Raw genomic sequence first — 18,533 nt, 5'->3', positions numbered from 1 at the left:
TGTCTATTCTCTGGTGTTTCAAAATCACCCAAGTCTCTGTTTTTTGGTACCTCTTGAGGATATAGCATTGTACCGAACAGCAAAAGTTTCAAGGTATGAAGTGTCTTTCATCAGGTACTTTTAAGCATCCTTCAATGTCTGTTTTTAGGTACCCTTATCATTTATTTTATGGTTCCCTCTGCTGTCTGTGTATTTGGTAACCTTTTAGTGCTTGTTTTAAGTTGCCCTGGTGTGTTAGTACTCTTTGAGGTCTATTTCAAGTGATCTGTTTTCAGGTACCTCAAAGCAGATTTTGCATGGTACCCAATAGTGACCGGGTCAAGTAACCCAGTGTTCTCTAATTTTAGGTCACCTCTAGGATCTGTATTCAAAATGACCAACCAGTACCACAGTATAGTAAACATAGTGTAGCATCTGTTTTGAGGTACCCTATATTGTGTTTCTTTAAGGTGTTGAGAGGCATTTGTTTCAGTTTTATCTGCATTGCCTGTTTCAAGGTATTCTAAGGTTAGCTCTTGTCATTGTGTATAAGGTACCCCTGTAGTGCATGTTTTAGGTACCCTTTAGGTTTTATTCTAAGTGACTCCTGAGCTCCTCTTAACTGTCTGTTTTAAGGTACCCTCCAGTGACTTTCTTTTAAGTTACCCTTAAGTGCCAGACAGACAAGTAAAAAGCATCCTTTCTGAGATACCCTGTAAAAAGTATCTCTAAAATATTGTTGTAATTTGCTTAAATGTTATCATTACTGTGTGTTTTAAGGTGCACTTATCATCTGTTTTAGGTTACCTCTTGTTTTTGTGTACAATGTGCATGTTTTAAGGTACCCTTCTGCATCAGTTAACACAGATTTTTCAACTCTTAAAAGTTATTCTTCAGTCTGAATCTCACACTCAGTGGTGTCTATTTTGGAATACCCTTAGTGTCTGTGTTAAGGTACCCTTTAGATACCCTTTTTGGTATTGGTTAGGATTAAGGCTAAAACAATAGTGTGAGAATGTAAGTTTTGTGGATGGTAATATAAACAGAACATTTGAACTCACACCGGACTCAAACTTGGGTGAAAGTCCTCGTTCTTTAACCCATCAGTCCAAGCAGACTGCGCTGCTCTTTCTGCTCCATTATGTGACTTTTCATGTGCGTCTCATCCAGACACTCAGACTACTTCATGTGTCGGGATGAGTCGCCAAAGGGGCATGACAAAGCGTTGATATTTAACAACCCAGGATTGCAGGCTGCATAAACATTCCCTCCCACACATGGCCGGAGAGAGCGAGAGATTTTTGAAAACATGCTTTAAGAAAATGGTGAACTTTGTAAACATTACATCAAAGCTGGTTCAGAGGAAGATGGCACAAATTTGTCTGTCTGACTGTCAAAAAAACATGTAGGCGTAGTGGATGAAGGTGCCAGAGCACACTACAAGATGTAAAGCAGATCCAAAGAGATAAATATAATGCACTTTATGAATACAGCAAAACAGAAGCAGCATCTGTGTATCAGGAAATATCATGGGGGATAAACTTCCCTTGTCCCTGATGCACTTTAAGGTGCTCACTTGATGACATTATCTCTCTGACTTCACATAAGAATGGGAATTTTCTGCCAGTCAGCAGCAAACCACATTCAAAGCAAGCTCACTTTTGATCTTGAAATGTAGGAAAATCCAAAATAAATCAAGGAGAATTATTGATGAAGCATTACACACAGACCTTTTTACAGGAGCAACCCCACAGCTTTGATGTGGAGTCTTAGAGATGTTACTTGAAGTTATTATTTGACATTAAGCCCGTGGGACGATCAACTTTCTCAAGGTCATCGTGTCAGAGTTGTTATTTTGGAGCACTGAACAAAAATACCAGATAAACAAATTATCAATAGCACAAGGTTTCAGTTTGGTCTGCGTTTGGTCGTCCTGATTGACGTCTTTTGAAGATGAAAGGTTCTCATGTAATTCCTCTCAGTATTTTAAACCTGTTTGGCAGATTTTCACCCTGAATTTTAATAGAAATACCTTCTTTTTGTATAAAAACATGCAAGGACTTTGCTTCAAATATACAAAAAAATTGGATTTCACAAAAAATATATTTAAGATTTCCCATTTTTCACTTTGACACAAAACTCATGCCTCAAATGTAGAATGTCATATTCAAACCGTAACTCTTAAACCGAGTACTGAATTCAAAATGATGTGGAGGCTATTGATTTGTTTGGAGTTATTTTAGATTTATACGAAAAATAAGTTGAACCAACAACAGCCTGTGGGAAGTGTTGCTTCAAAAGTTGCACAAGAAAAATAATAGATAAAATACTTAAAAAGTAATAATAGCAGCTTGTTTACTCAATTATCCATCCATCCATCCATCCATCCATCCATCCATCCATCCATCCATCCATCCATCCATCCATCCATCCATCCATCCATCCATCCATCCATCCATCCATCCATTCATCCATCCATCCATCCATCCATCCATCCATCCATCCATTCATACTTCCATCCATCCATTCATCCATCCATCCATCCATCCATCCATCCATCCATCCATCCATCCATCCATCCATTCATACTTCCATCCATCCATCCATCCATTCATCCATCCATCCATCCATCCATCCATCCATCCATCCATCCATCCATCCATCCATCCATCCATCCATCCATCCATCCATCCATCCATACTTCCATCCATTCATCCATCCATTCATACATCCATCCTTCCATCCATCCATTCATACTTCCATCCATCCATCCATCCATCCATCCATCCATCCATCCATCCATCCATCCATCCATCCATCCATCCATCCATCCATCCATCCATCCATCCATCCATCCATTCATCCATCCATCCATCCATCCATCCTTCCTTCCATCCATCCTTCCTTCCATCCATCCATTCATACTTCCATCCATTCATCCATCCATTCATCCATCCATTCATCCATCCATTCATCCATCCATCCATCCATCCATTCATCCATTCATTTTCTTCTGCTTATCCAGGGTTGTGTCCCAGAGGCAACAGTCCAAGCATATTGACCCAGATATTCCTCTCCCCAAATATAATACTCAAATATATAAAAATACAATAAAATAATAAAATTAAATAAATTAAATACAATTATAAAACATATTATTTCCTTATTTATGCAATAAATACATTTTATTGGATTTAGAATTTCCTTAAAAATCTTTTTTTTATTGTAAATTATATCCTAAAACAATTAAGTGATTATTTTCAACTGAGTCCACAACCTCAAGATAGAAAAGATGATTTTTTTTATAAAGAAAACATTAGACAGAATTAATTTACTCTTTTTTTTTCGTCTAATAATCAGATGTAAGAGTGAAAGTCATATCTTTACTTCAAACTTATTCTCTTAAAAATTGTGAAAATATTGTATCCTTAACCCAGAGTGCTGAATGGGGATCAGGTATTCAGATATTAAGGACCTGGTTCAGCATTTTTCAAAACCCCCAAATCAAATCTGCTATCCCCGTGGATCTGATAATGTGATATTATATCTGGAGTCAAGTCACATCATCTAAATCAAATCCTTATGCACATACATTCATTTATTGTCTAATTACATGTTTGATTAAAACAGGATTGTCAGCCAACAGGTGTAAAACTACACAGAGAGGAACTCAAGCAAAATATGAGGAGGAAGGGGAATGCAGTTATATCTTGCAAAATACTTTAAAGCAAAGGAGGAACACAACCTTCATGGCACATCAGCACTGTGCATCAGATTAAATCAAGATGCAGTGTCTCTGACTGTCTTCAAGGTGAAAAGACTCAACTCCAGCCACTGCTGCTGCTGCAGGACACTCATTCTCCTCACAGCATCCAAACTTTGTAGCACATCCTGTTAGTTAAAAACAGAAATGCATTGTTAAAATGAGCATTACATTTAGCAGGATCAAATCAACATAAACAGTAGCAGCTCTATTAAAGATATGTTATCAATACTTGTCTCATATGGGTCAGGAGGAAGATATATTGCCGCATTGATAATTTGTCCCACTCCTACACGGCACAGGATAGATAACTCCCGCTCCAAACGGCAGCAAGAGTCACAGATCTTTTGTTAATGAACACAGAAAATATGCAGAAGCAGTTTAACAAGAACAAGTCCCATGACAGTCTCTCGCTGAATTAATTTCTGCTGCCTGGTCTCGGGTCTGTTGGTATTCCAGCAGTGTGAATCAGTGTTTGACCATGACATCGGCCCACAGCTCCTGCTGCTCTCTGAGCGGAGAAATATCTGTGAGGAATAATGAAGCAAGAGGTGAAGGCCGCTGACTGATAGAGGCGGAAAGAGAGAAGTGTTTCTATTATGTCGGCTAATGCCACCGAGGTTAACTGAGGGGAGAAATCCTGAAATCCTGAAATCATCATGTTCCTGAAGTTACAGTCATTTAAGATGCAGCCATGTTCATTTGGTGACAATGTGTGTTTACACTGCAGCCAAACAATCTGTATGTGGGCTGTTTTAATGCAGGGTTAAAGGAAAAGTTTCCCATCATGCTGAAGGCAGCTATGACTTTATTTAATACACGAACAACACAATGGCTGGCGGCTCTGCTGAGGAGATGAGGAGACGAGGAGAGGAGGATGAACTTGGCAACAGAAGGAAATGTTTTGTAGACGTGTTTTCGATGAACAAACGATCCTTGTGAACGCCAATCTGTGTGACAAAAATATTGGACCTTCTGTCTTATTGCAAACTAGCTTTGATTGGGAATATTTGATGTGCATGTGCAGCCATTTGAAGAGTTAATCTGGTGTTTCAAAACGCTGTAATTTGACCCATTATATTACAGTCTGGTGTCCAAATGTCCAGTTGGTTCCAGCGGGTTTATTAAATCCTCTTTCACACATGAACCCCTGACTTTTCTAGATAATTTCAGGACATCAAGAGCCAGAGATTTTCAGAAACTTGGCAATCACACATGCACCTTATTGTGGGAGATTTTCTCTGTTGGATGCACTCTGATCTGTTCTCACAAAAATCAGACATATAGACGTTTCAACAGATTCAACAATGCAAACACAATGGTAGAAAAGGACTTAGATGTTGGAACTGGTCCAGCAGATTGCCTCAGCTTGCATAAATCAAACTTTCTGCAATAGTTGCAACTTGATCTGAAGGGGAAAGTCCACTTAAAGTGTTTGTTTTGCCACTGACAAGCTCAGATTATTCAAAGTGTTAGATAAATGTCTTGTAAAAATCAGCAACAGATGTCCCTCAAACAAGACGTTTGTTACCTCTACAAGATTTTTACTCTTCTTTTTCTGGAGCAGTCCTTTTTATAATGCTGTTAGAGCAATCTGAGCCTTCAAATGCCAAAAGTGAAGAACATTAAAAGGAAGAGTTTAATCCAAATGTTTGGGCCCCAAAAATATTACATCACGATGATGTAGAAATATGGAGTGCTGAAACACATGTTGTTAAGAGCTTGTCATCTTAGTAATTCTAGGAAAGCTGTAAGGAAAGTGTCATCACATATAAAAAAAATTTAGTTAAAAAAATATATATTTCCTCCTTTGGTTAACTCTTTCTAGGGATTTCTTTGATGCAATATTAAATGTTTGCAAATAAATACATGGATAAATAAATAAACAAACCAACAAATAAATAAATGGATGACTAGATAAATGAACAAATAAAATGTGTAATTAATTAACTAAATTAATAATAAATAGATAAATAAATAAAGGAAATAGCAAACAAATAAATGGATGAATAAATACATAAAAAATAAAATATATAGTTAGTTAACTAAATAAATAATATTTCTAAATAAATACACTAAATAGCAAATAGATGAATGATTAAATAAATAAACAAACAAATAAAATAATTAAATAAATAGATAAATAAATAAACTAACTAACAAACAAATAAATGGATGAATAAATACATAAAAAATAAAATATATAATTAGATAACTAAATAAATAATACATATAAATAAATACACTAAATATCAAATACATAAATGGATAAATAAAAAAACAAATAAAATAATTAATAAATTAAATAAATAGATAAATAAACTAACTAACAAACAAATAGATAAATACATAAAAAAATAAAATATATAATTAATTAACTCAAATAATACATAGATAAATAAATTAACTAACTTACTAATAAATACATGGATAATTAAATAAATAAATAAACAATAAAATAAAATAATTATTTCATTAACTAAATAAATAAATAGATAAATAAATCAACTAACTAACAAATAAATACATAAATAAGATCCAAAAATATGTCAAAAGAACTGAGAAATTAAGCTACAGTGTTAAATCTGCGGAATTGCCCTTTAATTTAGCTCTGCTGCAGCTAAAAGACAGTGTAGAGTTAACTGAAAGGCTCAATGAGATAAATTTACAACCTGTAATCTGGATTACGTGCCTGATTTGTTTTCATTGAAACCCTTGTGTCTGAAGGGGATTTGAATCCTGAGTGCAAATGGCTGACTCTGCCAGTAACAATGAAATCAGCCTTATAGAGAAGAAATCACCAAATGTAAGTACAATATAAAATAAAGGAAGGTGAAGAACTTTGAAGGAGTTTGAGGATGTATAATCTTGTTATCTGATTAAGTCTCATAGTATTCAGTCTTCTGATAGTCGCTGTGTTTCCTGTTTTACTTTTGTCTCCTGAAGTTATTTATTCCAGCTCTCCCAAACTTTAGTCAGAGGGAGAGCTGGAGTGAGTTTTATATGCATCTCAGCGCTCTGTTTCATTAAAACCCTGTCACACAGCACACTTTGAATACGCTGGCTGGCTGTAACAGCCCTCTCTCCTTCTCTCTCTCTCTCTCTCTGCACACGCTCTGCTTACTCAGAAAGCTGTCAAAAGTGTCAGGCATCAAACGCATAAATAAGCAACTCATTACCAGACATTTATTTCACTTTATGTAAATATCACCCTGCAGCTCACATTGATTTTACATGAAAACAAGTCTCTTTCCATGAGTTATACTCATGTTTCAGCTCTCACATTGTGTTTGTGTTATTACCGGCTTCACACTGTTATTTGCTGTGCTGTGATAGGTGGATGTGCCATCACTGTAAGTCATTCCCTGCTGGTAATTAGCGTTGTGAGAGCCGCGGTCATGTCTCCCAAGGAAACTCGGTGCCCTTGGTCTTCTGTAGGCAGCAGGGGGAAGCATGACATTAAGCCCTAATTGATAGCAAAGGGAGAGCGGGGCTTAGCACATTTTCTGCTGACTGGAGCAGCCAATACACATCAAGACAGTGTCCTCGACTGTTTGAGACAAAGGACCTCGCCCTTATCTGGTTGTTTTAGGACAATGAGACGTCTCATGATCAAATCAGGAGGATTTGTAGCTCCAAAAAAGCAAACCGATCCAGAGCCTGGTTATTTATCACACAGAGGGAGTTTAAAGTAATCTGAGCTGCAGAGGTTTGCATTTGTTTCACTCTGCTGATGTAAAAGAGCACAGGGACGTGTTGTAAAGGGTGATAAAACAACCTGCTGCCTAATAAGAAAGTGCTGTAATTACACAAACTGCTGTGTTATCTCTCAGGAGGACGCGGTGATGTGTTCACAGCGTGCTCCTCTCTCACTGTGGCTGATTTTTGGATCGCATGGTTCTCCATGTGGCACCGACACACCGACAGATGCTGCAGCTGCAGAGGCATCATTTGTGCTCTGATGTATTTTACTTATTTGTATCTGGCAGCTGTCAGAGACATATGTTCTTTATAGTGTTTTAATGAAACTTGTGATTTTCCACGGAGGAGCACCGCACACGTCCAGGTGTTCTCTTTACTCATTACTTAAGCTTCTAAAAGTTCTCCATCCCTCGTCTCTGAGGTCGACTTTCTAAAAGGAAATATGCGATTTCTTTGATTGCACTCGACTCGAGCACAAACTGAACTGTGTTTAAAGAGAGGCAACATACACGGCAGCATGTTGAACACCTGCTGTGTTTATGAGGCTGTTAAAGTCAACAGCCTGACCTTTATTAACCTACAGAGGCTCCACTCACACTCTCAGCTTGTTAGCACTCTGTAAATGCACCTTCACAGTCCTGTTAAAGCTGATCTGGAATAAGATCTGTATGAGAAGAGCTCAGGTTTCTGTCTTTAGGGGCAACACGTCATATGTATGCAATCTCAGAACCCTTTGCTTATTACCTGAGGATGTTACAGCCTCTGAGTGTTGGCTAACTTTGCAGGCTTTCCAGTATCACTAGCTGTCAGTAGAAAATCATTTCAGGACTCTCTTCTCTTCTCTCTTTGTGTGTGTGCTGCCATTCCTTACAGTGAAGTGAGAATGCAAGTTGAATGTGAGTTTTTCGTTGCCATAAGGGTGTGCGATTTACATCATTCAAGATGTCTTTGTTGTTGTTTTAATGATGTGTGAAATGACGACATCTAGCACGTCACTTATTTTGTAAAAAACATGAAAACACGCCTTCAGAGTCCACAGACATTCACTTACACATCATCATATTTTGCATCTCACCTTTGACAGTGTTACACCTGTTACTTTCAAAATAAAACCAACTATATCTGAATTAACTTTATTTTGAAAATACCCCCTGTATTTATTGTTTACAATTCCTAACTGTATGTAAATATTAAATGCCTTTCTCTGCTGTGCTCTTTAGGCATCTTATAGCCATGTTTTAAATGTGCCATACAATCAAAGCTGCCTCGTCCTGCAGGCAGCTGACATGCTAATAAGTCTGCACAAACTAATGCAGCTCAAACAGAATCTATAAAATACATTAAAACAAAATGAATGAGTGGAATTATGCATTGCATTAACATATGTAAGTGCTTTAATGGCTGCAAGGACTTTGCATTATTGCAGATGTTTTATCCTTTAAGTAAAAAATACTGAGACCAGCACGCACGCACGCACGCACGCACGCACGCACGCACGCACGCACGCACGCACGCACGCACGCACGCACGCACGCACGCACGCACGCACGCACGCACGCACGCACGCACGCACGCACGCACGCACGCACGCACGCACGCACGCACGCTCCAGAGATCAATAAGGGCATTGTTGGTGTTTCTCCAGAGCACCTAATTCCTCACCTCTGTTTAACTATATCTACTGCTGCTGCTGGATTATGCAACATAAATACTGTTTTTTTTATACTTAATTAAAAGTGTTTGAACTACATATCTATAAATATGTAATACGCATTGTGTACTGAAGTGTTTTAAGTGGTTTATGTCAACGTTTTAAAAGCCTTTCCTCTCTTTTCATTCACAGAAAGAGCTGAGTCTACCGAGAAGAGGCAGTTTGTAAGTACCCAGATATTTTCTACCACATGTGTTTCTGCTTACAAAGAGTGTTTGATACGTTAGTAGTGCGATGGACTTGGATCAGATAACAATGAAGGTTACATGGAAGTTTATGTGAAGTGAAAAGCTCATCTTCCTCTCAGCTGAATGCTGACAGTGATGGAAATGAGGACTGATCACAGCCTTCCTCTGAGATGCTGCACGATACGGTTAAACTCAACGACATAGAAAGTATGAAGATGTCTTTTTCAGACTAGAGGTTTTCAGTTAAATCTTCAGGATCACATTTTGATTCAGAAATCGTGAGGTGTACTCATGATCATTGAAAGCAATGCAGACTGGACTTGAAGCATTAGAGAGTGTCTTGGTTTAAAGGTGTGAAGGAATCACATTTGATCTGGAGATGTTGTTGGTCTCTTACCGACTACAAAGACTGTTTGGAAACTTATGCATTATAATTTATCTTTATGCTACTAACTACAACCTGCATTATAAACCATGATCGTTTCCAAACATAGAAAGTTTCATGTCCACTTTTAGGGTAAAAAGAACTCTGATTATAACTTGAATTTAAGTATTTACCTAATTTATTTGTATTTAATAAACAGATAAATTAATTTCTAATGGTGGACCTTCAGAAATTCCTCCACATACGATACGATATGATATGATACGATACGCTTTATTGTCCTCTTTGGGATGCATGTTGTGAACTAAAGTGCTGCATTCAATTAGCTGCCTCCAGAGAAGTATGTATCAATACATATAAACAGTAAAGACAAACATAGCACATGTTTACAGGGTAGCACACACCAATAAAAACCACAAATAACTCGTATTACACATTACCCTTCTAACTCTCTCAGAAATAACTTGTTAATTCGAAGTGAATGACCTCTGACAGCCCACTTGCAGTACCTTCACAGCCCACCAGGAGGCCGTGGCTCACACTTTGGGTATCACAGCTTTACATGGTATTTCTATAGGCCTCTATCTCTCTATACAGTGCTCCATTTTATGAAAGAGTGAGCTCAGTGTTCAGTCAGATATAAAACCAGCTTCACAGATTATTGGAAAGCTGTTGCACGGTCACGGTTGCTTAAATTAAATACTTTGTTTACAGTTCCTCCTTCATGTTTGATTTAATTTCCTCTGCTCTCCTGGAGGAAAAGTACATGAATCTAAAACACTCTTACAGTTTTCAGAAGTCTACTTTTGCCTAATGAGTCCTTCCTCTCTTTCTAAGAAGTTTGTAATCGAAACATGAAGGATACTTTTCTTTTAATCATGATTCTGCCTGTTATCTGCCTTCAAAGCTGTTCCAGTATTTCACTGAAAATCTATCTGCACTGTGGTAAAAGTGAGTCTCAAGGCTGACTTAAACCCAATGCTTATCCACATAACTCCAAATATTTCAGTCCACTATTTATTTTAATCAGGACACATCACCTTGGGGTTCTTTTTGGATAGAATCTGATGATGTGAGAAATATTTATCTGAAGAAATGTCCTCCACAGATTTCAGTTTGTAGCATAATGTGTTTGAACACTTGTATGAGATGTTTGCTGAGTATGGTTCTCTATTGGAGGACAGAATAGTGTCCATTTTTATCCTTGTCCTTGACATTTGGTCAGTTCCCTGCTCAGTATTTCATCTTAAATAAAACTTTGCCATCGATGTGATGGATGATGTACTACTATTAAGCTAGTTGAAGCCATAATAGACTCCCAGGATATTGATTTTGTTTCAGTTTGCTACATTTAATGGTTGAAGTGAAAGATTTACCCATGGCACCTTGCTGCTCTTGCTGGCACCACACCAGTGGGGGCACCTGCTGTAATAGAGGTGAGCCATTACTAACAGGCTCCTGTGAGAGTGTACAGTTTATATTTAGTGCCGCAGCCTCAGGGGACCTTGGCAACCATGGTAATAGTGTTTGGATTTCACAAAGCACACGTTTATATTCATCATATCTGCAGGATGCACAGACGGACGGATAGAGGACGCTGACACATGGTGACGGTTTCTCATCCAGCGATTTTAAAACGCTGTGTTCACCTCCTCACTAATATATCACCCTGCTTATTACCCAGCTGAAGATACAAACAAGACTGAGAATATTGATTTAAGGATGATTGATTTAAAAGTTATTCATTAAGTCCCTGAGATTACACTTGGCAGCGCTTCTATGATCGCAGTATTTTTATCAGCCCACTTCCCTGAGACGGTGAAGCACTCATTGACCGGCCGTGTTAAGCTTCAGACACATGACACGTCTGTTACTTAATGCTGTGCTATGTTGACAAGTGTTTCAGCATGATGCTGGTGTTTCCACCCTTGCTTGAAGTCACACAGCCTCAGACATTGCACTGCACAGACTTTGCACTGTTTGCATCATGTTGTGTAAAACAAAGCCACACTTTGGACCACTTCTGTCCACGGTCTGCCCGTGATTACTCCCTTGACTTCTTGATTGTCAGGATGTGTGACGCCATTTTTTGCAAGGCGTGCAGAGCTACAGTTGTGCTCATGAGTTTACACACCCTGGCAGAATTGAAGTCAAGTCAAGTCAAGTCTAATTTATTTAAAAACATAGCAGAAGCTGACCAAAGTGCTGTACAATACATAAAAAAACAAAACAATGTGAGACCAAACAAGCAATCATTTAAAAAGAGACAAACAAACGACAGGGAAAGCACAGCATTGGAAATGAGAACCTATTCAGGGCTAGAGGACTCAAATGCTAAAATATAAAAGTGTGTTTTGAGGCAAGTCTTAAAAGAGTCGACAGAGGGGAGGCTGATGTTGGGCCTTTACACTAAAAGCACTGTCGCCCTTCAGCTTATATCTTGACAGGGGAACTGCCATTTATGATTTCTTGGGTAGTTTCTGTTGTCATTATGATGTAAAAAGAGTAAACACAGTTGTTTGACAATAAATGGCTTCACCCAACCACTAACCATGAGTGGAAAAAAAGTTTTTCTTTTATCGTCCTCATATTCTCTGAAAAATCGCCCCAAAAAATCACAAATTCTCCCAGGGTTTATAAACTTATGAGCACAACTGTCAGTGGAAACACTCATAAGGGAAATGTTCAGCATACAAGACAATAATATTGATGGCTCAAACTAGTTGGAACAAGTTCTCATCTGGAACCAGTTCTTGATCCCCATCCCTAATCTTTCGGACAGAGTTCGGTAAGAGAGCGTTCAGTTTTGCTGCTCTTACTGCTTGGAATAAACTCCAGAAGGACTTGAATCTGTCGGATCTCATCTCTCTGGACACCTTTAAGTCCATCTTAAATGAAAGAAAGACCCCAGAACAGTGCCTGTGTTTTTAAATGCTGTTTTATATTCACAAACTGCACTTTACTTGAAAATAAGTTGCACTTTTTAAATTATTATTGTTTGCTTCTACATACTGTCTGCATATATGTTCCATGTTGTTGAGTTGTGCCATTTATTCTGACGTGTGCTGCTGACCTCTTGGCCAGGTCGCCCTTGAAAATGAGGTCTTGATCTCAATGGGACTCATCTGGTTAAATAAAGGTTAAATAAAAAAAAAAAATAATAATAAAATCTTTATTATTATTATTATTTTTTTGCATTATTTACATTTTTATTTTGCCTAGCAACTAGGGATGGGTACCTTTCACATTTGAACCGATATGGTACCGATACCCGGTACCTGGGAATCGGTACCGGTACTCAACAGTACCAATTTTCGGTACTTTTGTGTTTTTATGTGGTAATAAATATTAATTAAAAAAAAAAAAATCTCATATTTGTTTAATTGAACATATTTATTTAATTTACCATGAAATGAACAGAAACAGGATTATATAGGTGATTAGATATATTAGCTGACACGTGCTCGTGGCGTCTAATTCCTCTTTCGGGAGTTCATCAATGAACACACGTGAACGCCTGCAGACGGGAAAAAAGTCAGTTCTCCGTCTCTGTATAATAACAGGACACACAACTTACTTGTTGGGCATTCACCCACACAGGAACCGTTATAAACAGGGCAGGTAGTCGGAGCCAGAGGGCCCGTCTCAACCATAGACTGTATAAAATAAACTGGATCCTGCTACAGTTCTGCCTCGCGTTGAGTGCGTGCACCCGTCAGCTGCAGGCTCCGTTTGGCGCGCTCCCGCGCAGATGCAGAGAGCAGAGAGCAGAGAGCACCCGATGCAGAGACGTCCACCCGATCAGTCTCTGACTTATTACAGGGGGAAAGAATGGAAACTCGCCACCTATTCCTCTCCCTCACAGCCACAGGGATGCGTTCAGGTACCGAAACATGGTACCGTTTGATTTTACGTGAGTCGGTACTCGGTAGTACCGACGTAATAATAATAATAATAATAATAATAATAATAATAATAATAATAATAATAATAATGCATTTTATTTGTAGGCGCCTTTCTTGGCACTCAAGGTCACCTTCCAACATTAAAAACAGACAGAGTTTAAATAACAAACAGTAAATAAAACACAGTTTAAAAAGTTTTAAGTGAATGGACAGAGGAGTTGTGGTCAGATGGAGTAAGCCAGTTTAAACAGATGAGTTTTGAGTTTGGATTTAAAATGTGGGAGTGAGTCAGTGTTGCGGAGGTCAGGTGGGAGAGAGTTCCAGAGCTTGGGAGCAGAGCGGCTGAAGGCTCTGCTCCCCATGGTAACAAGGCGACCAGGGAGGGGACAGTGAGGTGGATGGAGGAGGATGATCTGAGGGTGCGGACGGGTGTGGCAGTATGGAGGAGGTCAGAGAGATATGGAGGGGCGAGGTTCTGTATGGATTTGAAGGCGAGGAGAAGTATTTTGTAGTTGATCCGGTGTGTGATGAGGAGCCAGTGGAGCTGTTGCAGGATGGGTGTGATGTGGTGGAAGGAGGCGGCGCGTGTGATGATACGGGCGGCTGAGTAATTCGGTCCGTACCTATAAAAGTACCGAATTCGGTACCCATCCCTACTAGCAACATACTGTTTTTTGACCCAGCAACTACCAAATATTACCTTTTTTCAAACAGTCAATCACACTTAAACTATTGACAGAAACACATTATCGTGGAATTACAGTCATATTTCAGCCACCTGGTGAGTATAATTTGAGTGTTTTTTGGCTCAGTTTTGGTCTCCACCACCTCACAAGAAATATATCTGCAATATTGTACACATTTCCCCATCCCTAATCTTGAATCTAAAGTTTTAAGCTCTCAAATAAAGGGAAAAGCTGTATTCAAAGTATCGTCCATGTTCTTTATCGGTTCAGAATGATACCATAGACTTACTTTTTTGCCACAGTGTCAACAGGCAGAGTTGAATTGTGCAGGACTTCTTTCGGCAGATTGTTTTGATTTAAAGTTTGGGATCAGTTTGTCTCTGGCAATATTATGCAGTAGAGAAATAAAACACTGTTGTTATGGGGGTTTGACCAATCAGAATCAAGTATTTAACATAGCTAATGTAATGCATGGATCAGATATGTAGGATGTATGCAAGATAAACACCCAGAGATACAATCAGCAGTAAAGAATGATAACCTCAGGTGCTGTGAAGTAAATAAGTAAAGGTAAACATACTGTACAAATGACATTCAGAAAATAAGAATGAGCATCATGTGATCATTTATGTGAAGTATGTATATTCCCTTCCCTTGATTGATATCACAGACAGTTGATCTCTTGTTACAGTGGTTTCATTGTGTTGGGGAGGAGTAAGACTTTGATTCGATGTAAGAGCTCAGTAGGGAATCAGCCAAAGTTGGTAACATGTGAAAATGACAGCACTAATGATGATTCTGCATAATCTGGAGCTGTCAGACTCTTGTACTTATCCTCTCATTACAATAAGAACAGGCGCCTGGAAAGGGAACTTAACTCTTGCAGCGCAGAGCTCTGAGCGCTCACAGAGGTTTCCCTGTGACAGAGAGCCATCTGCTGAACATTTCATGTCATTAACTTTTGTTAAGTTAATCACCAACTTTACCCTTTCCCACACACTCCTGACATCTTGGCAGGGCTGTTTATTATTGCAGTGTCTCTCCACAGTTAAAGGAGTGATGGGTTACACCTCTTAGACAGTGTCATATGTGGAGTAATAGAGCGATTACTGGAACCTATTTATAGTTTGACCTTAATAACTGGATGTCTTCTGCTGGCTCCAATTAAATAGCTGCAAATCAATCATTTGTGTGTGTTGGCAGCAAAAAGGAGCACACATTGGATCTGTTGACTATTATGTTGGATCTTATTCCTATTTCTCATCATCAGCACAAAAACGCAGCCTGTTGCTGGACGACAAAAAAATGTTGTCCAGCTCCTTCAGCTGCTTTTTCCATGCAACAGAATATCAAACAGGAAGTGTTGACTGTGGGTTCTGTTACAAACTGGCTTTTCATGGGGATATTTCATTCACTAGATGTTGTCAGCAGCTTCAGTGCGCGATCACTTGAGGTAAAGGTGGTGAAAAGTAGTTGCTCAGTGAATATTTACTCTTGTTTTGTGTATTTTTGGACAGTTTTGCCAAAGTTAGAATGTTAAAGGATGTAAATGTAACAGTTTAGAATTGAGAAGCTCTTGAATATGTGTGTTTTATAGTTTGTTGACACACATACAGAGTTTACAGTTTCATCTGGACATGAAAACATTTGCAATCACCTACTTTGTGTCAGCTAGATGAGAGTTATGGTAAACAAGTGGGCTAAACTTACCCGCTGACTCACAGGGCCCTGTAGGTAAGATGCAAGTTTTCCATGTGTAGCTGTATTATTTAGTTTTATTCCCAGTTTGAATCTCTGTATCTGATTTCATTTATCGTATTGATTTTTTTGTTGGAAGTATTGTAGAACCTTGTGAATGATTACAATGAAAAGCAAGTCAAGCAGGCACAAATAAGCTAGCAACAGCTTAGCTAGCTCCTTTCTAAGCTAACTGTGTACATTGAGATTTTCCAAAGAAACTTATTCCCTTTTGGTTTGAACAAAAATGTAAAGTCCAACTAAACCTACTAGTTTTAATATAGGAAAAAAGCTCAGCAAACAGTCAGAATTGAGATCAATTTGTTTAATAATAATAAGAAGAAGAAGAAGAAGAAGAAGAAAAATAAGAAGAAGAAGAAGAAGAAGAGTGCTTTTCATGCACTTTACAGAAAAATAAAATTAAAGCAAATAGATAAAACAGAACAGAACAAAGACAGAGGTGGGGCGGGGAACAGGAAGGTCTTGAGGTGGTTTTTAAATGATCGAAGAGAGTCAGAGATGCCAATGTGTGATAGGAGAGAGTTCCAGAGTGTTGGGGCAGCAATGGCAAAGGCTCTGTCCCCCTAAGGGACAGGAGAGTGGCATCTGATGATCTGAGGTGGCGAGATGGAGAGTGACGTTTGAGGAGGTCGGTCAGGTATGAGGGGGCGAGGTTATTGAGGGCTTTGTAGGTGACGAGCAGGATTTGGAACCCACAGACTCTGTGGCTAACATAAGCAGAGCTAGCACCAGCTTTCGTTTCTCCTTGCAGGTTAACGTCCACATGCCAGTTTAACAAAACCACAGCCTACAGACAACTTTACCTCCATTATCTAGAGCTGAATACTGAAAAACAGCATCTGTCACCTGTACTTGTTTACATCCGGGTAGTAGAACATCATAGCATTATGGTATAAAGGCATTAACTGGAGCTGTAGCCCTGGCTAGTGGCAGGTGGCTGTGTTACAGCTTAGACACAACATACAAACACTCAATTATTCCTTAGCTAATCTAGCTTAGAAGCTAAAAGTAAGACAGCAATCATTTTAGTTAACAGCCTCTGCTGATATTGTGGCTTCCATTAAAAAAAAATTGATGATGAACACCAGAAAGTCGCTTTGAGTCCGTTTATAAAGTTAACAACCTGCTCTGCTGTTGCTCCTGTGTTTGATGATGAGATCTCAGTGACTGATGATTTACAAACTTCTAGCCCACATTTCTTGGCAGCGCATGTTGTCTCTGAATTGGTTACCCCTTTATTATCTTGCTGTCACTATAAGAAACATCTTGTGTTTAATCCCTGTGTTCTGCCTCGCAGTAACTTGATTTCTCTGCAGAATCCCTCTCCCTTAAAGAACCACTTCATCACAGTCACTTTGGAGAGCTCCCGCTAACCTCACATGCACTCTCTCTTCTCTCTGATGAAAAAAATTCATCATTTGACTCGTTCCTACTTTGCTCCTGCGCTCATTCCCCTGACTTTAGTGCCTCACTTTCTTTACAAAGAATCTCCACTGAATGAGGAAATGTAAATGCAAAGTTGTCACTGAAATACAAGATGTGATTGTGATTAAAATGAATAACCATCTGAATCCCTTTCTGTCCGACTGAAGTGAGTCGACTTCTCTTGCGTTGAAGTAGAACTGATTTCCCATGAATCCAGACTGAACAATAGAAGCTCCTCTGCACACTGTGCTGTCAGACGGGGAAAGTTTTCCTCATCACAGGTACCCTGACAGTTTGACATTATTATAGAAAAACCTTGGTGAGTCATCTACCTTTAACAAAAGCAACAATTATCAGCACAGAAATCTCCCCTGACAATGAATACAGTCCAGGTGTTAAAGCAAAGCTGAGTATTTGTTTTATTTTGTTGTTTTATAACCACTTTAAAGAAGTTTAGATTTACCTTTCAGTCCACACTTATGTATGTGTAGGTAATACATGATATAGACAAACACACTGTACATGTGTGATGTATTTATTGAACATTTTATCTGAATCTGGGGTTAAAAAAGGTTAGATTTGACTTTAAACAGGCTGGATGAGAGCACACTGAGTGTCCTTGACTAGCTTGCTCTGCATTGTTATCTGACTCCTTTGTAATCTGGTGTTTAAAAGAGGCTCCTTTAACTTTTCCTCAGCTTTTCACTTTAAAATCATCAATTTACACAACTATATCTCATTTATTAATCCAGTAGGATGGTCATAGAATATTACATTAAATTAATATATATATATATATATATATAATAAATTATATTATTAAATGAATATTACATTCATTTAATTAAACTGTAGTTGTAATTGTAGCAGAAAAACATATAATAATAATAATAATAATAAGAAGAATAATACTTTATTATATATGTATAGCACTTTTCAATACAAGTAACAAAGTGCTTCACAAAAACAATAAAAACAAAGTTAAAGCAGAGAGGTAAAACTTTAAAAATTTAAATTTATATTGTCTTTAT

At 38.3% G+C, this 18,533-nt stretch overlaps 1 protein-coding gene across 3 annotated transcripts in view; it reads left to right on the top strand.

The window, feature by feature from the left end:
* Nucleotides 1–18,533, top strand: part of mast4 (microtubule associated serine/threonine kinase family member 4) — a 165,151-nt gene that overhangs the window by 79,734 nt on the left and 66,884 nt on the right. For all 3 annotated transcript variants that reach the window (XM_034710235.1, XM_034710238.1, XM_034710237.1), the window contains exon 4: nucleotides 9,288–9,319. In XM_034710235.1, coding sequence (XP_034566126.1) covers nucleotides 9,288–9,319 — 32 coding nt within the window. The remainder of the gene's footprint in view (nucleotides 1–9,287; nucleotides 9,320–18,533) is intronic.

Source organism: Notolabrus celidotus, chromosome 19, assembly GCF_009762535.1.
Source record: "Notolabrus celidotus isolate fNotCel1 chromosome 19, fNotCel1.pri, whole genome shotgun sequence".
Taxonomy (NCBI): Eukaryota; Metazoa; Chordata; class Actinopteri; order Labriformes; family Labridae; genus Notolabrus; species Notolabrus celidotus.
This window is presented reverse-complemented; position numbering and strand designations above follow the sequence as displayed.